This window comes from Hyla sarda, chromosome 4 (assembly GCF_029499605.1).
Source record: "Hyla sarda isolate aHylSar1 chromosome 4, aHylSar1.hap1, whole genome shotgun sequence".
NCBI lineage: Eukaryota > Metazoa > Chordata > Amphibia > Anura > Hylidae > Hyla > Hyla sarda.
Window position 1 is genome coordinate 263486486 of NC_079192.1, and position 24795 is coordinate 263511280.

At 41.1% G+C, this 24795-nt stretch overlaps 1 protein-coding gene across 3 annotated transcripts; it reads left to right on the forward strand.

The window, feature by feature from the left end:
* The first annotated feature begins 1555 nt into the window (after positions 1-1555).
* PHLDA1 (pleckstrin homology like domain family A member 1) lies at positions 1556-23108 on the forward strand. Of its 3 annotated transcripts, none has more exons than XM_056574088.1 (3): positions 1556-1732; positions 4788-5366; positions 18588-23108. In XM_056574088.1, the coding sequence occupies exon 2, from the start codon at positions 4887-4889 to the stop codon at positions 5328-5330; it is 444 nt and encodes a 147-aa protein (XP_056430063.1). In that variant the 5' UTR covers positions 1556-1732; positions 4788-4886; the 3' UTR covers positions 5331-5366; positions 18588-23108. The 3 variants fall into 3 exon arrangements, with proteins under 3 accessions (XP_056430063.1, XP_056430062.1, XP_056430061.1); XM_056574087.1 differs by lacking the exon at positions 1556-1732 and adding an exon at positions 2393-2472; XM_056574086.1 differs by lacking the exon at positions 1556-1732 and having other exon boundaries at positions 4563-5366.
* Positions 23109-24795: the final 1687 nt, after the last annotated feature.

Genomic DNA, 24795 nt, shown 5'->3' on the forward strand with positions numbered 1-24795 from the left:
AAAATCCTTTTTGCCAGAAAACCCCTTTAAGCGTATTTATTGGTAAATTAAGGTGGTAAATATCTGTGAGATTTCTACCAGTTCTGCTGGTTTTCAACACAGGGTTTACCCTTCTCCACACTATGCTGTAATAATGTACGTCAGAGAGTGGGTAGCTTACAGCACTATGTTGTACTGTAACAGTATGGGAATTTTTGGGCTCAGGACCAGAAAACCTGCTGCAGTTGCCAGAAACAGATATTTCAGATTCCTGGCATTTAACCCACGAGGTGTGTGGTTAAGAGACCATGAAACATAAGCCCATCAGCAACCCTACCTACAAAGGTTACCTGGTCTGCATGTAAGGCTCCTTTTGTGGGAACCCGGGGAGAATAGCGGGAGGAAAAATGCATCATGCAAAATTTTTTCCCATTTTTTCCCAGTAACAGTACTAAAAAAGTGCCTGACGGACATTTGTCGACGGGGTACAATGTCAGTGTGAAAGGAGCCTTACACTGTGTATTGCACAGAGATTTCTGTTTTGCAGTATATAATCTAAGCATTTAAAGCAATCACAGGATGAAGTCCCTTAGTGGGATTAAAAAAAAAGAAAAAAAAAAAGTGTTCAGAAGAAACAATACATTGTACTGTACGTACCCCCAAATAGTGGCATAAAAATTGTCTACTTATTCTGTTAAATGCTAGCCTAAGCTATGTCAATAAAAAATATTTTTTAACGTCTTTATTCCACACAACAGGCATAAATACATTGTAATCCCCCCCCCCCCCCCATACACGGAATTTATACAGCTATCATTAAAAAGGGGTTTTCCAGGACTGTTATATTAATGGCCTATCCTTATAAAAGATTGTTGGGGATATGACTTCCAGCATCATTTACTTTTATGGGACAAGTAGCAATAGCAGGCAAAGCCCTAAGGATAGGCAATATGGATATGGCACGGTGCCTGGTAGGTGTTGATGAGGCTGCAGTGCTCACACAAGTGCCAGGGCCACTTTAATGAGCTGACCGGAAGAGGTGCCACGGAAAACCCATTTATCCTCAGGAAGCTGTGAAATCTCTATGAGCTACACCAGTGGTGGCTACCAAAAAAAAGGCTAGGGCTCTTATGTCTGGAAGCAGGAAGAGGTCAGAACTGGTTCCCCTCTCACAAAAAGCCCCATAGTAATGGTGTAGCCTGTCTCCAAGGGGAGTACATCCCTGGCAGTTGTCGTCCAACCTAAGGTCATGTCATTAGGGGTTAAAACATTATTGGGCTCTTTTATAACATCAAAAAATGGAGAATCCTTCAGTACATATATTAGAAAATGGGTTAAATAATCCATTTACCAAGTTACAGTAGAGTTTGACTCAGGAAAACTGACACTATTATCTGTCTTACACAATCTAGAAATCGACTAAATAAGTCATATGGAGAAATGATGATTGGTGTGCCGCTACTATTGTCTTCCCTCCCTCTACTCCTTCCTCTGCACTTCCAGGCTGGAAGCTGAACCCTTCTTGCAACATCTCTAGCTCTGATGTCTCTGGATTGCTGCGGCCAGTGGGTGGGAATTGCTTCAAAAGCCAGAGGGGAAGATTTTCAAGGGAGAGCTCAAGGCTGCAGCTGTTGCAGTCACACAGGATTGAGTTGCGCTCCCTATTACAAGCCTATTATTTACTGGAGGATTTATTTTATATATCTATATATCTGCCTGGTGGGACATCAAGCATTATTGCGCTGCTTGCCAAGTAAGTATCACATCTATTCTCTGGAATGTTATTTAATAGCATAACATCCTCCCAATAAACTCCATGTGCAAGTGATAGACTTGAGTTCATTGTATACTAATACCAATCCAAGGAAGTGTAGCATTTTACCGCAGCACTATTCTGAAGCAGTCAGTGGGGGCAAACTGAATTGTATTGATACAAATGTATCAGAATGGAATATGGCACTTCAATATTCGGAGCTGCTTTGTTAGGCTGCTTTCACGCTATAAAAATACCTCCGTTATAAACGTCCGCCATAAAAATCTTGAAAATCGGCCATCAAACGGCCGTTAGAAAATCCCATTATAGTCTATGGTATTTTTCTAATAGCCGTTTTAACCCGTTATTGCCCGTTATTAATAACGGACGTTACTTTGTGATGGGCGAATAAACGGAAGAAATAGTGCATGCTCTATTTCTCCCGTTACTATCGCCCGTCACAAAATAACGGCCATTATTAATAACGGGTTAAAACGGCTATTAGAAAAATCCCATAGACTATAATGGGTTTTGTAACGGCCGTTAGGGATTTTCTTATGGCCGTTTAACTGACGATTTTCAAGATTTTTATGACTGACATTTATAAGGAGGTATTTTTATAGTGTGAAAGCAGCCTTAATGCATTGTGATAACTGGAAGGTTATGTGCAGTTCTATGGAAAACCACAGATTATAATGAAGAAACATGAAAAAAAATGGCAAATGTTTAGTGTTACGCTGGTAGGTACATTAGCTGGAGGCCATACATATATTGTTGAGTTAGTAACATATTTTAGCCATCTATCACTTTAAATAAGGTAATATTTATGAATCACATTTTCCAAATCACCATACTATTTTTACAGGTTCATGCCAGATTCTAATTCACATGAAACACATTTTTTAGCCTCTGTAGGAAATATGAATTCTCTGGAAATGTGGCAGTGTTGGTAATAACTACACACCATAAAGTAAAACTCACATTGAATTTATGGAGAGATTCATACGTGTTGGGGTAATATACATATTAATGAAAGATTACCCATCAGTCATTGCATGAATTCATTAGCCATGTCATGTTTTATGTCAGCTGGTTAGAAGTAACTATTTGTTTATGCAGCACTGAATAGCATTTGTTTGATCTTTGATGACATTAGAATATATAGGGATGTAAATGGAAATCAGCAGTAGTTTAAGGGCCTATTGACATGAACGATATCCTGCGCATATTTGATGTTTACATTGAAATCTGCCACATAAAATCTGCACCTTCAAATCCTGCGCTTCAAATCTGCGCAGGATACTGTACATGTGAATGGACCCTAAAGTAAAGTATGTTTTGTCTACATAGGTCAATACATAATAAAGTTGGAAGCAATTTCATACTGGGAGAGACTGGCATTAAATTGAATGTATTATAATAAGATTACTGATCGGAAGTCTAGGAAACTATCTTCTCTTATGTTCACTACTTTATCTCACATATATCTAGTTCTAAGAAGCCCCTAAACAGTAGTATACATGTGTAAGGCCCCTTTCACACTACAGGTATCATCCTGCTTTTTTACTGCCATTATTTTACAAAAACGGATGAAAAAACCCTGGATTTAATAACTGATGATAACTGATGACCGTCACCCGTTACTTTTTCTTAAAAAAAACCTGATGTTGTTCATCCGTTATCATCCGTTATTACCAGTTACATCCGTTTTTTTTAATCAGGTTTTTAACCCTTATTTTGTAAAGCTGTACTGAGCATGCTCGGTACAAAAAAAAAAGATGTAAAAAAAAACTGACAATAACTGATGATAACAGATGTGTTTTTTATTTTTTAACATCCGGTTCCCATAGACTTCAGTGTTAAATTTTAACATCAGGTTTTTACCCATTTTTTTTTTTTTGCCGGACCAAAAATTTGTGCATGCACCGTCTTTTGTGCCGGCAAAAATAACTGACCTTAGTAAAAACAGATATACCTGAGGCAAAAGGATGCTCATAAAATCCCACTGACATGAATGGGATTTTTTGCCGGCCATTTTCAGGACTTTTTGCCGGGAGTAATAACGGAGCTTTTTTTACAGGATGATACCTGTAGTGTGAAAGGGGCCTTAAAGAAGAACTCCAGAATACAAAAAATGTCCTCCATACTGCTGGCAGTAAAAAAATAAATAGATATATACCTTCCTTCGCTCCCCCGGTGCCTCCGGTAACCATCTCCGGTCTCCGCCGCGATCCTCTTCCTGGTTGCCGGTGGTCGGCGAGTCATACTGCACTCAAGCAATCACCAGCCGCAGCGAAGTTCCGACTTGGCCGGCGATAGCCTGAGCGGCAGTGTGAGAACGCTTCAAGACACAAAATTCTTCACTACACCGCCACCTGCTGCCAGGGCCGAAAACGTCACACTGCCGCTCAGCCTATCGCCGGCCGGGTTAGGACTTCGCTGTGGCCGGTGATTGGCTGAGTGCAGTATGACTCACCGACCACCGGCAACCAGGAAGAGGATCGCGGCAGAGACCGGAGTGGATTACCAGAGGCACCGTGGGAGTGAAGAAAGTTATGTATCTATTTATTTTTTTACTGCCGGCAGTATGGAGGACAATTTTTGTATTTTTGTATTCTGGAGTTCTCCTTTAATTATACTAGCTACGCCAGTGTTTCCCAACCAAGGTGCCTCCAGCTGTTGCAAAACTACAACCCCCAGCATGCCCGGACAGCCTTCGGCTGTCCGGGCGTGCTGGGAGTTGTAGTTTTGCAACAGCTGGAGGCACCCAAGTTGGGGAACACTGAGCTAGACAGTTCACATTACTAGAAAAGAGCTGGATCTTCCATATGAAGACAAATCTGTAATGACACAGTTTGACCAGCAGGTGGTGTCCATTTCTAGCCTCTGTAAAACGCCATATTCTGGGAAATCACCAGCAGCAGCAGCAGCAGCAGCAGCAGAAGCATTGAGTGAGAGCAGACTGCAGCTGCTGCCGTCACCCTCTGCCCACAGTGTTGCTGTCTGCCTGGCACATTGCATTGTCACTGCCTCACTGTTAATGATTCCTTTTCAGAGTCTGACCTCGAATTGGATTGCCCAGCTGAAGTCATCCTATACCCTTCTGGGCACTGCAGGGCTTCACCCTTGGCACTTGGGTCCATCAGTGAGTAGCATGTTGGAGAGTAGCTGTAAGGTGGTGAAAGAAGGACTTCTGGAGAAGAGGAGCGATGGCTTGCTGCAGCTCTGGAAGAAGAAGAGGTGCCTGCTGACCGAGGAAGGGCTTCTGCTCATTCCACCGAAACAGCTGGAGCAGCAGCAGCCTGGCACTCCAGCCGAACCGGCCAGGATCAAAGAGCTGCATTTCTCCAACATGAAGACAGTGGACTGTGTGGAGAGGAAAGGCAAATATGTCTATTTTACAGTAGTCATGGCAGAGGGCCGGGAGATTGATTTTCGGTGTCCACAGGACGAGGGATGGAATGCAGAGATCACTTTGCAGATGGTACAATATAAGAATAGACAAGCTATCCTGGCTGTCAAGTCCACCAGGCAAAAGCAGCAGCACCTGGTCCAGCAACATGGGCACCGCATCAGGAGCGCTTCTAACTCTGCATAACCCAGCATCCTGACCAGCACTTCCATCAGGTTCCAGGTAATTTCTGCAATAACTGGCCACTCCAGCCACATATCCCCATACCTGTGATGCAAAATACAAACCACGTCCATCTCTGTTGTTTCATAAAGTTTTCTCTAGTAGGAATATTCTATCATCTAGAGCTGGTGTTGAATTTATATATGTTTATTGATAAACAAAAGTTCTGGGTAGTAGAATAGTTTAAAACATAACAGTGAATAGGATGGATTACTTTTATAGAATTGGGTGTTATGGTGAGGTGTGTCACCCGAAAGTAACCTATTATTTAAATCAAGTTCAATTATTTAAATCAGGTTCGTAATATGTTAAATATATTTTTAATTTTTTTTAACCCAAATTTTCCATTTTACTATATAAATTTAAAATTTGTGAAATCTTGCGATGTCAATGCTGGCTACCAGACCTAAAACTTAGCAGAGATTTTCTATACAGATAATTTTCCTGTAGTACCCTCCTTATCATCACAGACAGGATAAAAGTGAAAGGTTATAACAGATGTACAAAAAATAGCTGTTACTTACAGATCAGCCTGCCCTTCCCTGTTGAATTTCCTCAAGCATACACATTTACAGTCTTTACTGCGTCGCCTAGATTTTATTTCTGATTAGAGTAAGACACTGCAATTTTTATTAAAAAAAAAGTTACAGGGAGTCATCTTGCTTGAGTTGTTTTTAACAGCAAATAGAGATATGCTTTACAGCAAGCTTCATGGACACAGGCAACAGTCCACTAACTCTGTCCCATTGACATAAATAGGAAAGGTGTCTGGGCATGTTATTTGACCTTTTAGGGTCTATTCACATGTACAGTATTCTGCACAGATTTGATGTGCAGGATTCAAGCTGTGTTCAGTTTACATTGAAATCTGAAGCAGAAAATCCTGCGCATCAAATCTGCTCAGAATACTGTACGTGTGAATAGACCCTAAAAGGTCAAATATCATGCCAAGACACCTTTCCTATTTATTTCAATGGGACAGAGTTAGTGTACTGTTGCCTGTGTCCATGAAGCTTGCTGTAAAGCATAATATCTCTATTTGCTGTTAAAAACAACTCAGGCAAGATGACTCCCTCTAAATTTTTTTTCATTAAAATTGCGGTATCTTACTCTAATCAGAAAAAAAATCTAGGTGACACAGTAAAGACTGTAAATGTCTATGTATATACATTAGCTGTTCTGCATCCATACAGATTGTGTGCTATATCCTGTTTTCATGTTTCTTAAAATAACTTTGCCGAAAATACGTACCCTCAAAGGAAGGGCCACATTCTGTGCCCTCAAAGGGTTTGTTTTTTTACACTGAAACATGATTGGACATGTCCCTCACATATCAAGGAGCTTCTATTGTTGGGTCTAGATGCTTGGACCACTACCAATATGCAAAAATTGCTGTTTTTATTGGCAAATAACTGCAAAGTATGGAGTTTAATAGAGTTATAGTAGTTTACAAGAGAGACTGTACAGATGTGTGCTCAAATAGTACAGGATGTTGGGGAAAATGAGCAAGGCCTCTGTAAAACCCCTAGATGACTGCATGGATTTTTTATAAATACAATTTGTGATCAAAGCTCTACTAAACACATTCCATTCTAATACTGCTATGGGCTTGTGCTTACGCTATACTTCTGGCTGCTGCACCTGGGTAAGTGGTGCTGTTCTTTGTTTAGCTTAATGATACTCTTGCCTTGCTAGTCCTGTCACAGTATACGCTACAATCATCTGGTCCTGTCTCCAGGGGAGTAACACATCTGCACAGTACTAAGAATAACACTGCCATAGCAAGGAAGCCTATGCTTCATTTCACTGCTGCTCAAAGATTTCCTAGGGAACGATTGTCTATATTGCTTATCTGACACACATGCAAGGTAATCCTTCACATCTTCAAGCATATAAACACCAACACTGGAGAGGGGTGGGAATTAATGTTATTAAATAAAAACACAAAGGGAGCATGTAGACAAAGTGTTCATCATACAAGAAAAAATATACTAAATGTGTTGTCACGTTTATTGACACGTCACATGGAAAGCCCCTTATGAGGCATTTGTTGTTGTATCTTTTCATATAAATATGACATTGCATGACTTTGTGTCCTTCATAAATAATTTAAAGGGGTTGTCTCATCAAGACAGCCCCTTTTAATAGAAACAGACCTGCAGTCAGCGGATGTATCCAGGGCAAGTTTCAAGCCCAAAGGGAAATTAAATACTGTACTATATGGCATAATTCAAGTGTATGGGCAACATTTATTTGTAGTACATCTCCAGTATGAGTCTGCCAAGCAATAGTCCATCTTTTATTAACTGTTCCCTGCTATGGCTTATACATGGAGGTTGTGTGCAGAGGAACACCCCTTTATGACACCCATATGCCCAAATATGAAATATGGATAGGAGCCGCATTCATCTGTGCTCTTTAACCTCACTACTGAATATTACCAGTGCTGCCTTTTTACAGATAAATAAAAATGTACTGGGGGGGTATATATCTGGCCTCCACAGCGCTTCTATATATATATCTTGCCCCCGCAGCGCATTTATATATTTTCCCCTCCGCAACGCAGTTATATATGTTACCACAGCAGCGCATATATATGTTCCCCTCGCAGCGCTATGAATGAAAAGTATTCTACAACAGCGCATCTGGCTGGTGCGATGTGCTGCTGAAAGAATACTTGTCATTCATAGCGCTGCAGCGGCATCTGTATAGAGATGCGCTGCAGGGGTCAGACATATATCCATATGAGTGGCTCCCACAGTGCTTCTATAATCAAATGCCTTCGCATCACTATAAATGAAAAGTATTCTACAGCAGCGCATCTGGCCGGCTGTCATGACCCCCCCCCCCATAGACTTGCATTGAGGGGGCATGGCCATGACATCACGAGTGTGACCATGACATCACGAGCCTCCGCCCCGCATCTCCAGTCATTCGGCATGGAGCGAAGTTCGCACCGTGCACCGGATGTCTGGGGTGCCGCATCCAAGATCGTGGGGGTCCCCAGCGGCGGGAAGCCCGCGATCAGGCATCTTATGCCCTATGCTTTGGATAGGGAATAAGATGTCTAGGGATGGAGTACCCCTTTGAGAAAATGTCACTTCAAGACCCTTGTGACTTGAAGATACTGTAACATATTTTCAAATTTTGCTTAAAGATAATGTTCAGGGATCAAAAATCCCAAGTGTTACCTATGGGCTCCCTGCTAGTGCTAGTCTCCTCCATATAAGCCCTGGGTGGAGCTAGCTTGCTCTCTTTGAGCTCTTCTCTCTTGGCACTTAGAGCTCTTGCTTCCTGCTGAGGTCCAGTGCAGTTGTGCCTAGTGTGTGTGTCCAGAGTATTGTAGACCTCAAAGTCCAGTCCTACAGCCACCATCAAGTCAAGTAAGCTAAAGTCACAGCTTTGAGTCAAGTCAGTCCCTGTCATCCGACAAGCCAGCGTGGTCTGCATTTAATTGTCTAGTCCTACTACAAGTCCCAGCAAGCCCTTAAAGGGGTACTCCGGTGAAAACCTTTTTTCTTTTAAATCAGCTGGTGGTAGAAAGTTAAACTGATTTGTAAATTACTTCTATTAAAAAATCTTAATCCTTCCTGTACTTATTAGCTGCTGAATACTACAGAAGAAATTATTTTCTTTTTGGAATGCTCTCTGATGACATCACGAGCACAGTGCTCTCTGCTGAGGTTATAATAATAATAATAAGTCTTTTGTTATTTATTGTTGTCCTGAGTGGGATTTGAACCAAAGGCCCTAGCACTGCAAGGCAGCAGTGCTATCCACTGAGCCACCATGCTGCCCTTAGCATTCATCTGCTATGCACGGTTGCTAAAATGGACAGAGATGTCAGCAGAGAGCACTGTGCTCGTGATGTCATCAGTGTTCCAAAAAGAAAGGAATTTCCTCTGTAGCATTCAGCAGCTAATAAGTACTGGGAGGATTCAGATTTTTTAATAGAAGTAATTTACAAATATGTTTAACTTTCTGGCACCAGTTGATTTAAAAGAAAAAAGGTTTTCACCGGAATACCCCTTTAAGGTCTCTGCATCACTGGTCACCTCCTTGGGCCCTGGCTGAACTTTATAGACTTTACCAACTTCCTTCCCTCAGTAAAGCTACCATTGTCCGTAACTTGGCATCCGTAACTTGCTTCCGTGCCTAGCCCAGGATCCAGAGGTATACCTTCAGGTGGTTATAGGCTAAACCACGCCCTGGTATCACGAATACAAGGGGTTAATGCCCTCTGCCCGTAGGGTAACAACATCTGCCCTGCACCACATACCCCGCCACCACAGCTCCGTGCACTGGAGGCCAGAGACTGGCTCGCGTAGCTCCCCCTGCCTTCTCAATATTCCACCCTGGCCCACCCTCTTCCATGTCATCAGAGCCGGGAAGGGGGGGGGGGGGTGATGAGCGCTCTGTTCCCTGCTACATCCGGCTCTGACATCACTGAAGGGGGGTGGGCCGGGGCAAAATATTAATGAGGCAGGGGGAGCTGCGCGAGCCGGCTCCCCGCCTTCAGAACTTCGAACATAAGTAACTTAAACATGTAAGTTACACTTCTTTTTACAGCTATTTACCCACACTATAGCCCAATATAAATACACTAATGGCCAATGAAACCATGCCATCCAGACATGGTGGCAAATGTGGTGACAACAGGAAAACAACAAATCGGGATGACTAAAAGTAATTTCGATCATGGAATGCCAAAAAGAATCACAGAGCACCCAGCCGACTTGCTGGAACAATATGGAGTCTTTAAATTAAATCTGTCATCAGTGTCACCTGCACTAACCTGTCGGTACAGACAGGTAGTGCAGGTGACACTGATGACGCTTACCTTCTGTTCCGTGCTGTGGTTCTCTGGCAATCCTCTTCGGTATCATTAGCTCTGGGCCCTACTTGGAGCAGGGGCGGAGCTTAGTGACATCACTGCTGCTGTTCTCTGCTGGGTCCCGCTACACGCAAACAGCAGCAGTGTTGTCACTAAGCTCCGCGCATGCTCCAAGTTAGGCCCGGAGCTGAAGATACCGTAGAGGATTGCTGGAGAACCACAGCACGGAACAGGACAAGGTAAGTACCATTGTCATCAGTGTTATCTGCACTACCTGTCTGTACCAACAGGTTAGTCCAGGTCACACTGATGACAGATTTCCTTTAAAAGTTTGAGTTCTGTTTGAAAAAGACTTCTGGATTCTGGGCTTTGAGCCTGCAGACCTTTGAAGAAACAGCAACTGAATAAACAAGACTTGTCTGGGTTTATAAACTGGTGAACAGACTGGAATCAAGTAAAAAATATCACATTTCATTAGCATAATTGTTTTGATTTGGGTAGCAAAATATTATTTAAAAAATATTTTTGGTTACTTATTCAGATTTAGTGACAAGCACAACGGTGTTCTGGATAGCAATTTGTCCAATGACAGCCTGAAGAATAAAAAAGGAAAGACTGTATTGTCCAGCCAGTCAAGGACCCCACTCTGGTCATGGGGTAGAGCGTCATGACAGCTTTAGGACAGGCAGGCTATGCATTATGCAGGGTTATATAAATTAGAAGCCATCCAAGTTCCACCTAGAGCAACGTCTGATCCGTCTGCTGTGTAACCAGGCAGATATACAGAGATCAGAGACATTATCTTTATGCATGATGGTGCCCCTTGTCACAAGGATCATAAAGTGACATGTCTTCTTGAGGATCATGGCATTGACGTGTTACCCTGGCCATGCAACAGTCCAGACATGATTCCTATAGAGAAACGATGGGCAGAGCTGAAGTCTGAAATGAAAAAAAGATCCATAACAAACAAGCAGCAACTGAAGACTTCCCTCAGCCTGGCACGTAATGCCTGTAGGAGAGAACACTGCAAGAACTTGTCCACTATTTCTGAACAAGCTAAATCCTTGATATTCACCAAAGGATCATCAACAGTAGTTTTCTATCGGAAAATGTTTTTCTTATAAAACTGTATTTAGTGTAATTTGTTTGTACTGAGATACGGGACAAAACTACTATAAAAATGTTTTTTTTGTTTTGTTTTTTTAACATTACTATTAGTTTGGCCAACACTGTACATAATTGTGGTTTTCAGTGTGTAGTGTAATACATAGAATGAAATATATAGCATTTTGATCATGGCAGTAGGCCAAAGCCAAAAGTTCTGCCCTTCCAGGCCTTGATCACTATATTTGATCTGGGTCAATACAGTGTGGAGTCAAATGTAGAACTCCATTCGCCACAATGGGACATCTGTTTTTGTACATCACCTACAGATCCTTTAAATGTGGTGTAGACTTTCAGAGATATTTTATTTAGTCCTATTAGTATAGTATAAGGAATTGTTTTTGAAGTGTGTCCATTCCTGTCTATGTATTGATTTGAGGATGATGGCTTAAAGGGGTATTCCAGCCATAGACATCTTATCCCCTATCTGTCACGCTAACTCCCATAGACCTGAATGGAGTGGGCGTGGTCAGATGTCACGAGGAGCATGACATCACGTCTCCAGTCCTGGAAACACAGGTTTCTGAGACTGGAGCAGCAGCCTGGCATAGAATGTGGTTGCTGCACAGAGATCGCAGGGGTCCCAGCAGTGGGTCCCCCGTGATCAGACATCTTATCCCCTATCCTTTGGATAGGGGATAAGATGTCTATGGCCAGAATACCTCTTATGGGTAGGACCACACGTAACGGATCCGCACCGTATTTTAAGCTGCAGATCCGGTGACCCGACCCATTTTGTGCCTCCAGCTATTGCCACCCCCCCGTTCCCCAGCATCGCTCCGCCCCTGGCCTGCTCGCAGTGGCAATCTGACCACACGGGGCCTGCGCATCGTCGAATGCACTCTGACAGTGCAGTACACTGCGCATGTGCAGTGTACTCAGACATCGCGGCGGCTCTGCATTGTCTGAGTGGACTCGGCGATTCGCAGGCCCCCTTGTGTGGCTACTCGTAGGGGGCGGATTGCCGCTGCGAGCAGGCCAGGGGTGGAGCGATGTGGGGGTGGCATGGAACGGGGGGTGGCAACAGCTGGAGGCACAAAATGGGTCCGTTACGTGTGACCCTACCCTTAGAGTAAACAAACTACAAAAAGACAAAGCCCAAGAGACAGGTAGCTGATGCATCTAGGAAAGTACAACTGGTACGGTTCTGTTTGTTGTAGTGTTGTCTATAAATGTTCTTGTTTTTAAAGGACTAACAAAATTGGGATAGCTTCTTACAAAGGTGTGCTTGGTTCTTACAAAGGTGTGCTAGCTTCTTACAACAGTGTTCCCATATCTACAGTAAGAACCCTTTGTTTCTATTTTACTATGTTGATTGTATAAATATATGGATGAAGAATACATAAACGGCTTCATGGTAACTAGAAATAGTGGTACTCTAAATTTCTTTGAAGCCATGGTGGTTGGCATTCTGGTCGTCTGGGAACACGCTGTTAATAGTAATAGTCCTGTAAAATTTACATATACAATATAAGCTTTTAACATGCTTTCATATAAATGTTTGTTCGCTCTCTGCTGTTACATAAATGCTTTGAAATGTAAAACAGAGGAGTGGCTGAATGATTCACTTGATACTTTCCTTATTTATCTTCAGTGATATCGGAAGTCGTAAGCAGATGCTGGGTTGCCTGCTATTTTTAACTGCATTTGTGGTATTTGGGAAATATTAGCTACATTTTGAATTAGCCTTTCCTTCGTACAACAACAAAGCTGCAGATGAACATCAGGTCGTGTAGCAGAGTGACAATGACATCCTAATTATTCTAGAAAACAATCGGATTATCTTCACAAAGCTTATACTATACTTTGTATTGTCGGATAGGGGGCTAAAGAATTAAAAGTGTATCTCCTAGCGTATATCTTTATTTAGATGTAGTATAGTACAACAGTTTTTCGCTGTAGCAAGCATCACTATTGGTGAAGTCAAGGGGGTTTCATTGCAAAGATGAAAATGGATGATGCCTCCACACCCCTAACCTCATTCAAAACGAACATCGTGATCATTGAGTTAACATCTAAGGTCCTTGTTTACTAAGGTTTTATGGCTTATGGAGAGGGAATTGCTGCACAGTTTATCATGTCTAAAGTGATTAGGTCAAATCTTCTTTCTCCAACAACTGGTTGAATATGTTGCAGTCGAGTTGGCCAAAGTAAACTTTGCCCCAGCAGTTTAGGAAACAGGTTTGTGCTTATGAATTTTGGTATATTCAATCCTACTCATGTTTTAATCTTTTTCCGATTCTTTCAGCCCTCTCATTGTAGAATGATCTGCTGTATAGGCCTATATCTGCTATATAGGCTACTATATCTGCAGCCTTCAGCCACAATAAAAATAACATTTTTATTATAGTAAACCTACAGACTTGTATGCATACTATGTTGTCCTTAAAGGGGTTCTCCGATGGAATTTTTTTTTTTAATTAACTGGTACAGAAAGTTAGAAGTATTTTAGCAAATCTGTATATTTAAAAATCTTAATCATTCCAGTACTTATCAGCTGCTGGATGCTCCACAGGAAGTTCTTTTCATTTTGAATTTATTTTCTGTCTGACCACAGTGCTCTCTGCTGCCACCTCTGCCACAAATCTCCACAGCAATCTATCAGTTACTGACATGGACAGAGGTGTCAGCAGAGAGCACTGTGGTCAGACAGAAAATAAATGTAAAAAGAAAATAACTTCTTCTGTAGTATACAGCAGCTAACAAGTACTGGAAGGATTAAGGTTTTTAAATAGAATTAATTTACAAATCTTCATCAAGAAGGCGAAAATAAAAGGATGCACTCACCCGGGGGTCTTGATAGCAGAAGATTTTATTACATCAACGGTGTGACACGCAGGTGGGTAGGCACAGAGGAGGCTCCTCTGCGCCTACCCGCCTGCGTGTCACACCGTTGATGTAATAAAGTCTTCTGCTATCAAGATCCCCGGTTGAGTGCATCGAAAGATTGGTGGAGGTCAGTACACTGAAACCCTAACTGATCAAGTCAAAAGTTTTGCATAATGACAAAGACACTTTAAACTTGCAAGAGGAATATTCAGTATCTTGGACCAATGGGCCAGTGGCAATGCCACCTCTGAAAGCCATTTGCTATAGAAGTCAAATGTAAGTGCTTACACATGGAGATGAAAAGATTCTGTTCTCATTAGTATTATATTCCAATTCACTGACATAGGGAAATTCAGCAGTGCAAGTGGGGTTGCAGAAGTGTTTGGACATATAACTTTAGCTTCTCAATTGTAATTCAATCTTACTTTTTTAATACGGTTTCACAAATACACATGCACATTGGCCCTGATTTACTATTGTAAACCCGACATGTTTTGTTGGATTGTGCACCAGATTCTGGAGCATTGTGCCAGAAATTCTGTCTGTGCCAGAATTGAAAAACAAAAAAACAGACCGTTTACTGAGAGAACCTGAAAAAGTGGCATGGTCACCCGAAAGGGGCGTGTCCTCGACATTTTTGAAAAATCCCAACATATTTACAGAAATATGGTTTTCCACAGAAAATGTGGGGAATTTGAGCTGAGGAAAACCCCACAGTTCGGAGCATGCGTAAAAAAAAAAAAAAAAAAAAAAAACAGGGAAAAGTGCAAAATGTAGGGAAACATTAGTAAATACCGTCTAAAAATATCTGTTGGGGAAAAAAAAACACAAAGAAAACTCCACTCCACTATTAGTAAATCAGGGTCATTATGTATTATAGAAATGTTATTATTAAATCTAACAAAATGTTGAACCCGAAAAAAACATGACGTGTACGAGCATTTAACATCTATATAAAGGGGAGTATAATGCTAAATATTATTTGGTACACAAATATATAGTACTGAGTTTCTTCTAGTACAGATGTGCAGAATGTCCTAAAATGCCTTTTTTTTATTCTTCTATTCTTCAAAACCATTTTGGCTCAGACTTAGGAAACGTACAGCAGCTTAACCCAAAAAGAATTATTATACTGACTTCAGCAATTTGTATTCTGGCCTTGGACATTCTAGGGTCAATTGTAGATTTATGCTTATGTCTTGACTAGCAGTTGGCAAGCTTTAAATAATGATGAAATACTGCTGAGACACTTTGTGCCTTGTTAGACGGGAACTAAATGTAACAATAAATAAAATAGAAATACAGGCCCACATTTATCATTGTCTTTAGACTGTTTTTTGTGTCTAAAAAGGGTCAAAAAAAGGAGCAAGCAGGTTTTTTGCGCCTTTTTGTTTACACATTTCTGCTGATTTTGAGTTATAATCCACAGATTTTGGCAATATACATGATATGGACGGGATTTATCAACTGCGCCTTTTTGTGAAAAGGAGCCAAAAAGACGCAAAGCCACTGAAAAGTCTCTAAAACTACAATAGCCCAGACTTAGCTTTTTGGTGTATGTGAAGAGAGAAATTTCAGAAAATGTGACCTGCACAAAATGTATCAAATGCTCTGGGACCAGTTAATAAATGTGCTGCTCCTACATATAACCAGCACACAAAATAAAGGTGTAGAAAAATGGGGGCCACAATGCTTTAACTCTTATATTGTTATTATATTTTAAATTGTAACGTTCCTGTAATATTTGAATCTAAATTGGTCAGACATTCTGTGCCAAATAAGGGGGATATACCATGATAACGAGGTATCTAGTGGAAAGGGTAAACCTAGCTGCTTGTGCTGGTCAGATCACTGGTAATCCCACCCCCCAACAGTAGCCCCTTGTCCCCCAGTGAATGAAGGTGTAGCGTGCATGCTTAACTGCCACTCCATTCCTGCTCTATGGGACCGCTCAACATTGTTGAGCACTGTACACGGCTATGTTCAGAAGTGCCATAGGGAGTAAATCTAGTGGAGGTCAAGCATGTGCACTACTAATCCATTCACTTCCAGGGGACAAAGGGCCACTGTTTTCATAATTGCCAGGGTTCCCAGTCATCTGACCAGTATAGTCAGCTAGTTATACCCTATCCTTTTGACCCCTACTAATCAGGTAGTTACCTCCTATCCTAGATATAGTTAATAACTCTTAATCTTGAGATCAGCACAGCTTTTCTGACCAATATAGATTCAAATATAAGAGGAACACTTTACAATTTTAAATGTAAAAATAATAGAAGAATCATAGCACTGTATTTCTATAGTGTTGTTGATTTATTGTTACATTTAGTTTTAGTGTAACCTCTTTAATTCTGTGAATATCTCTTTTAGGGTCAGAGCTCTGTTTTTCTGTTATGGAAATCCAACTTATCTCCTTCCCTTCACACAGCCACAGAATGTTAAATTAGGGCACCAATAGAGGATCCCAGAAGCCTAAAGGATTACTCAAGCATTTAAAGGGGTTGTGTGCTGCCCTGCCTTTCGGAGCTCCGCACGCAGCGTCCGGAAGTTCATTACTCCGAACGCTGTGTGCGGGCTTCCGTGTTCGCGGCCGCCGGGCATGACGTCATGCCCGGCCCCCTCATGACATCACACCCGCCCCCTCTACCAAAGTCTATGGTAGACTTTCATTGAGGGGGCGGGCGTGACGTCACGAGGGGGCCGCGGCCGCGAACACGGAAGCCCGCACACAGCGTTCGGAGTAATGAACTTCCGGACGCTGCGTGCGGAGCTCCGAAAGGCAGGGCAGCACACAACCCCTTTAAGAACCTATTCCCTATCCACATGATAGGGGAATACTGTATGATCACAGGGCTTCCAACCTCTTGGAGCCCTGCTATTTCCTATGCATTTGTGATAATTGTGTAAGTTATTGTACTTTTCCGTTTTTCTGCATTATTTTTCCTGTGCACAAAATTGTGGTCAACGACGGTTTTGTTCCTGGTTCTGTCCTGTTTTTGGGTCTACAATGGTTTATAAAAACAGTATATCACCCGTATAGTTTTTATAACATTGTGGTTAATCCAAACCGTATTGAGCATAGAATTCATACAGTTTTGTCAGTTTTTTAAATCAACTGGTGCCTGAAAGTTTAACAGATTTGTAAATTACTTCTAGGTAAAAATCTTAATCCTTCCAGTACTTATTGGCTGCTGTATGCTCCAGAGGAAGTTGTGTAGTTCTTTCCAGTTTGACCATAGTGCTCCCTGCTGACACCACTGTCCATGTCAGGTACTGTCCAGAGTAGGAGAGGTTTCCTATGAGGATTTGCTTCTACTCTGGACAGTTCCTGACGTGGACAGAGGTGTCATCAGAGAGCACTATGGTCAGACTGGAAAGAACTACACAACTTCCTCTGTAGTAAACAGCAGCTGATAAGTACTGGAAGGATTAAGATTTTTAAATAGAAGTCATTTACAAATCTGTTTTACTTTCTGGCAGCAGTTGATTTGAAAACATTTGTTTTCTACCATAGTACCCCTTTAAGGGCATACCAGGCTTTCTTGACTCACTGATGATGATGCCTGTGATCAGCTATTTTGCTATTCCAAACTATTTGCTATGGGGCCTCATGTTCATGTATGCTTTTAGACATTTCTTAGTACAGTGATCCTTCAGGTTACAATATCAATTGGTTCCAGTATGAACGTTGTATGTTGAAACCATTGTATGTTGAGACTAAAACTCTATGAAAACTAGTAATTGGTTCCAAGGTCTCCAATATGTAACCCAAATTAAGAAAAAATGACGACTGAAGAAAAATGACGATAAAATAACTAATACAGAGAAAGCAAGTACTTCACTTATACAGGGGTTTTACCAGCGAAATGATCAAATCTTCCAGCCATTCACATGAGCCACATATCCAGACTGTTTCTGGCATTGTGTGTTTCATGTTACAATGATCCAGGAAAGACCATCGTATGTTAAATTATTGTAACTTGAGGCCATTGTAACTTAAAGGGGTACTCCTCCCCTAGACATCTTATCCCTATTCAAAGGATAGGGGATAAGATGTCTGATCGTGGGAGCCCCGCAGCTGGGACCCCCTCAATCTCTGTGCAGCATCCAGCGTTCGTTTAGACTACTGGGTCCCGGCAGCGAGGGTCGTGACGCCACGCCCCCTTCCATAGACTTTCATTGAGGACGGCGTGGTGTGACATCACGACCCCCGCTGCCCACATCAAGCGTTTGGAACGAAATGTTCTGAATGTTGGGGCAGCAGAGTACCCCTTTAAGGGATGACTGTATAGTAACATTGCTAAATGATAGTATAACTTTTGCTTGTGAAGCCCGTGGATGTGACAGTCTTTGCATATGTCACTAATTCAGTGTGTATTGCTATTTTACAGGTTGAATTAAGGACGCACTTTACTGGGTACAAGAAGTCTTTTGCTCAACTCTCCTAATACATTCATAAATTGACATATGACTATGCTGGCCTAAGACCATATGCTGCAGCTGAAGACATGCAGGAATGTCTGCAGTTATCTATGGACCATAGGATGTACACTCGTGATGGAAAACATGTGTGGACACAATGAATCTTCATTTTACTGTGTTCTATTTATTTCTTCCTTTCTTGCTATGTGCCAAACATGACTGTATAAGGCGATCAGCTCAGTGTAATAATGTCTAATCTGCTCCACGTCTCGCTTGGCTTCTCCATTCTCAAAGTGTTAATGTATCAATGCTACACCTAAGACCAGGATATGCTGTATTTCTTTCTCTATCAGTACTATGGAGGACACAGACATTTTCTACTGAGATTTACACCTCAAGTTAAACCACATGAAATATTTATTTTTCCAGCTGAATAAACCTAAAAGACAGAGGAAGATGAAAATCAAACAGTAGGATCCAATGGTTCTGTTTGGTCAGGCTGATAATTCCCATCTGATGTTGTCTGACTTTGTGTTATCAGCTGTGTTTGCATCTTTTAGCCACTGTATATTTGTAGCCAGCCTCCATTATCTCTATAAAGGCTGAGAGAACTTCACGGATGACTAGTCCATGTTTGCCTGTTTCATGTTGAAAGTAGGTAAAAAGAGTAAAGCCTGAATGTTGGTTCAGAGGCAGGTGTGACTTGTTAGAAACCTGCGAAATATACTCTTATTTATGGCTTGTCCAATTACAATGTATTAGAATGAAAATAATCATCCTCTTATTGATAAGGTTTGACAAGATCTGCTTAGGAAATGATACATCTTAGTACTGTAGCCGAGGTCCCACATTTTTTTAAATAATAATAATGATGAAATATCTTTGGCACTAGTGCGCAATACTAAAGCTAGGGGGCTACATTCATTGGGCCCAGGAGCCCCAAGTGGCTCCCATTCCACAGGTTGAGGAACACTGATCATTAGGAGCTGGCAGACACCTCTGGCTGTGACTTATCTCCCTGAAAAGGGGCGAACCTTTCAAAATGAGGCCTGACTATTAGTTGGGAGACCTTGGTACACAGATGGTCAGTCAATCCCACAGAAATTGGGCATTATTATCATTATTAATGTAATGAGTATGTTTAGCTTCAGTATTGAGAACCAACTGTGCAATTGCACTGAGGCCAAAACATGTTCCTTAGGGGTGGTGATCATAATTAAGGAGGCTCTTAAAGGTGGTTCGAATGAAATGTTTATGCTATGTGGCCCTACATTTGTAAACAATTTCACCACTACATCCTGAGAGATTGGCTGCAGTGGGTTCGGAACATCATTATGAGAAGAGGGACAGCGGGCCATCAGGTTAACCAAGGGACTGGGGCTCATCGGAGCATCAGTGCTGGAGCAGGTGACAAGAGTACGTTGTAGTTTATTATTTTCTAACCCTAGCAGGCAGGAGTTAGTGTTTTAATAAAACCAGAGAACCCTGTTATCTCAGAAAACATACTTGAAGAGAACAGGATTAAACATAATTCCAGACTAATTCTGTCAATTCACAAGTTTGCAGGACAGAAAAATGGCTGTTTTTGTGACTAAGACTGTGTTCACATCATGATTTAACAGTACGTTGTACATATACATTGGCAGCCTGTTAAAATTGGATACCGATTTATATGTGCATGTACTAATACAGGGCTCACTGACTTTCATGTAGTCAACTAGTTATTATGTTATTATGTTTGGGTCATTTCCCAAATATTAATGGGTATTTCCCAGGAATCAAAAGCGTAGCAAACCATGGTGTTGAGTCCCAGAAAATGTATATTTTTGGGACAATAAAATCAATGGGTCCTGTCTCAGTACATGCTTGAATAAGTTTCCATCCCATTTTGATAGGTTGCTGACATATAAATCCAATATACTGTGAAATAATTATGTGAATCGTGTCTTAATTGGGGAAAATGTATATTCTCGACATGATTGTGGGTGTTCACATTGGGGGGTGGGACCGTTGTTGATCTCTGTTATTATTGTCGCTGCCACATGCTGTTTTATAACATATGATATAGTTCCCTGTACAATCTCAATAAGTCTTTTAAGGCTATGTTCAAACTTGTGATAACATAGTGTACGCTAGTCTGAATGTTATTTATGATGCATTCTAATGACGGTGCAGTTCATCTTGATTCTGGTATTTTTTACATTGTCCTCTATGGAGGATAGAAGGCATAACTGATTGACATTGTATTTCAGTTATGCTAAGCCGTATGCTATTTTAGCTCAAGTATGAAAGCAACCTAAACACAAACAGTTGCCTAGGTTTTCTGGTGTGAATGTGTCTGTATCCATCACCATTTTACAGCCAATCTTGATCAGGTTCCATTGAAGTACAGGTATATACCTTTTGATAGAATGATTTGTACAGTATCAGTTTGTATGCCTATTGTTACAGTTAAAGCCTGGCTTTGGATACTTATTTTTTGTTGAAGGGAGCTCGATTATTGGATTGTTCTACCAGCAATCCTGTGTAGAGAAATATTTAGGTGAAATTTTACAATTATCAGATCACCTTTATAATGTTTCTCTGTTTAAAATGAAGTTTAAATTTCATTTTATAATTTTTTTTTGTACTTTTTTTTCATATTTGCTGCTTTAAGGCTTTGAAATGTGTATAATGTTCTTGTAAATAGAGGTTCATTCTTTAAATGGTGATTTTTTTTTTTTGTAGGAATATGAATTTTCTTTTATTTGCAGAACTGTTTCTAACTATAAATCACCTGAACCATGAAACCTTACAACACATCTTTGAAACTTGCCAAGAAGCAGTCAAACACTGAGCCATTTAGAATGTCTCAATTGGCAAAGGGCAGCATTTCTGGACAGCACATATTTTCCGATGATGTATCCCGTGTTAGTGTGTTACAGTGTTTTAAGGAATGTGTTCATACACTTGTTCAGTACTGATCACCAGATTAGTAGGTAAACAGCATCAAAGCATGAATGTAGCTTTGTTTATTATGTGGGGTTCGGACAAGTGTCTTGGATGTCACAGGTCTCTGGTTAAAGTGATAATAATAGTTGCAAGCCAAAAAAGTCCCATAAACTGTCTGGATGGGAATATGATCCTCTGGCCGAATATTATGGCTAAGTTTCCACTTGTTTTTTTTCCTGGCCGTTTCTAGAAAACTGCCACTGCAGTTTTTGACCAAAGTCAGAAGTGGAGGCCTCCGAGCGCCACACATCACCAGCGCCCATGCCGTGATACGGCATCCCGTCATCTGACTTCCAGACCCGACAGTCTCTGCTTTGGGGTGAGTGCACCTACGTGTTCTTTGGTTGTTCCATATTTGATGCTTTACACTTGTGTACGTGCACCCCGCAGGAGACTTTGACAAAAGGTCACCGAGGATATAGCCCCTTTAGTGCTCTCCCCATTTTCTTGTCTTGTTTTGTGGTAGACTTCTGGCTTTGGCTCAAAAACTGCAGTGGCAGTTTTCCTAAAACTGACAGAAAAAAACTTAGCCTATGACACATGTATACAATGATTATTATCTAGACCAGATATACAGAAAGAGAGGTACATTTTCAAGGCCTGTGCAATGCATCACGTCTCGGGTTTCTGAATTTCCTTATACAGTACTCTGTCGATTCTAATTAAAATAATAAATCGAACACAATGGGCCTCATCTACTAAGGCTTTTCCGAGTAGATTGTGTAGGGTTTTATGTGTTGTGCGCCAGAATTTCCGACAAAAAACTATACACTAACTCTCCACTTTACTCAGAATACCCAAAAAAGGGGCGTGGCCATCTGCGAAAAAGGGACATGTCTCCAAAAAACCTACATTTATGAAAAATAAAAAAAAAACTACAAATTTATTAAGGTTTCCACATAAAATGTGGCGGATTTGAGCTCTTGAAAACCCAACAGCTCAGAGCATGTGTATAAAAAGCAAAAAGTAGGGAAAATCGCCAACTACAAGATACAGTAGTAAATACCATGGAAAAATACCTGTCGGGGAAAAAAAAAACACAAAGAAAACTTGACTCCACTCTTAGTAAATGAGGGCCAATATGATAAACATGTTCTGAGATACAAAGATAATAGTACCATCTTTGGATGCCGAGGGGAGAAGCACAATTAAAATTTTGGCTGCCCTTGTTGAAGATTACTGGTGTTTAAGAGGAATATGTGCAAGAGGCGGCGTGTAAATGCTTTTTTATGATGATGTCTCTGTACAATCAGGTATTCTGTGAGATTCTGTGCTGTTCTGTTTCTTTCTATTCATATTATGCAAATGATGAGGATATGCAAATGAGAGAATCTTAAAGCTGCAATCATCTGCCAAATGTTTCATCGTGTCACCTACTGTGAAAAAAGAGACAATGCTGTTGCCGCTTTGTGTGTGTAAATAGTACTCATGATATCTGAGAGATGTGATTTATTTTTTAAAAGACATTCCATTTCAAATAAACTTCCAATGGAAATGACCTTTTATTTTGACTAATGGCTGGTTATTATTCAATGTTACTGCACAGAATATACAGAGAAATTGCATTTGCTGACTTGGCAAAATGAAGTCTAGTAGTTGAATGGTGTTTTCTTATTTCTCATGCCATACACAACAGAGTATATCCCTAACCAAATGTAGAAGAAATGGAATGAAGACCAAGGTGGTTCTGTTATAATAAATAATGGTAAGAGACTTGGCATTATAGTGGGCCACAGCTTGTGGATTAAAGGGGCACTCTGCCCCTAGACATCTTATCCCCTATGCAAAGGATAGGGGATAAGATGTCTGATCGCGGGAGTCCCGCCACTGGGAACCCCCGCGATCTCTCCAAGAGGGAACTGGAGTGAACTTTGGTCCGTGTCTGATAACTGGTTATGCAGGGGCTGGAGACTCGTAACATCATGACCCACCCGTCAAGATGTCACGCTCCGCCCCCTCAATGCAAGTTTTTGGGAGGGGGTGTGGTGACCGCCACGCCTCCTCCCATAGACTTGCATTGAGGGGGGCAGGAAAACGTGTAAGGATATGTGCCTTAAAATTTTACTTTTATTCTGTCCAGTTAAAAAGTAACTAATATTCTGTGAGGTGAGGAATAAAATGATGGATTACTGTGATCCTTACACCTGAGCTATGTAGACATCTGTGCACAGCTCCAAGGACATAACACAATTATTTGCAAAGATAGGATAATGTCACATATGAGCTATATACACGTATAATCATGCAGAAATCACCATCTCTATAGCTCTAATTGTCCACAATTTGTATGGACATATAGACCGACATTTATCATTGTAGGTGTAATGAAGCATTTTTCTACACCTTTATTTTGTGTGCTGGTAATGTGTAGGAGCGCCACATTTATTAACTGGTCCCAGAGTATTTGATGAATTTTGTGCAGGTCACATTTTCTGAAATTTCTGTCTTCACATACACCAAAAAGCTAAGTCTGGGCTAGTGTTGTTTTAGAGACTTTTCAGTATCTTTGCGCCTTTTTTTGCGCTTTTTCACAAATAGGCACAGTTCATAAAACCCTTCCATGTAAAGAAAAAGGCACAAATAAACCCTGCTTGCGCCCTTTTTTTGCCTTTTCTAGACATAAAAAACTGTCTAAAGACAATGGTAACTGTTGGCCATTAACTCTAGTTTGTTTTTCCTGCAAAGAAAAAAGTGTAGCAGGACACCAGGCCTGTAGACTGATATACACTTACAGTTCTGAGGGTCACAGTTCGTTCCCAGAGCTAAGCGCTAACCTGCTGTCATACAGGGAGCCGGGGTTGCCTGGCTACTGGTGCTCGCAAATGTGAATTAACCCCTTCCCGTTAAAAAAATTTGTATCACCCCCCTTTAAAAAAAAAAAAAAAAAAAAAAGTTTAAATGAAATAAAAAAAAAAAAAATATATATATATATATTTTAATATAAAAAGCCCTTTCTCTTATAAAAACTAAACAAATACCCCTTTTGTCCATCAAGGGTACGTTTAAACGGGCGGATCCACAGCGTATGTTACGCTGTGGATCCTCTGCTGAAGGACCACTACATGCTGCCTTTAGAAGTACCTGCACCACGTGGTGGTCCTTCAGCAGCGGATCCGCAGCATAAAATACGCTGTGGATCTGCCCTTGTGAATGTACCCTTAAGGGAAAAAAAACGTCACATGACAT

What these genes read in the sequence shown, in the direction of transcription:
- PHLDA1 (XM_056574086.1), top strand. Translation starts at nt 4,578, where the DNA reads ATGACACAGTTTGACCAGCAGGTGGTGTCCATTTCTAGCCTCTGTAAA.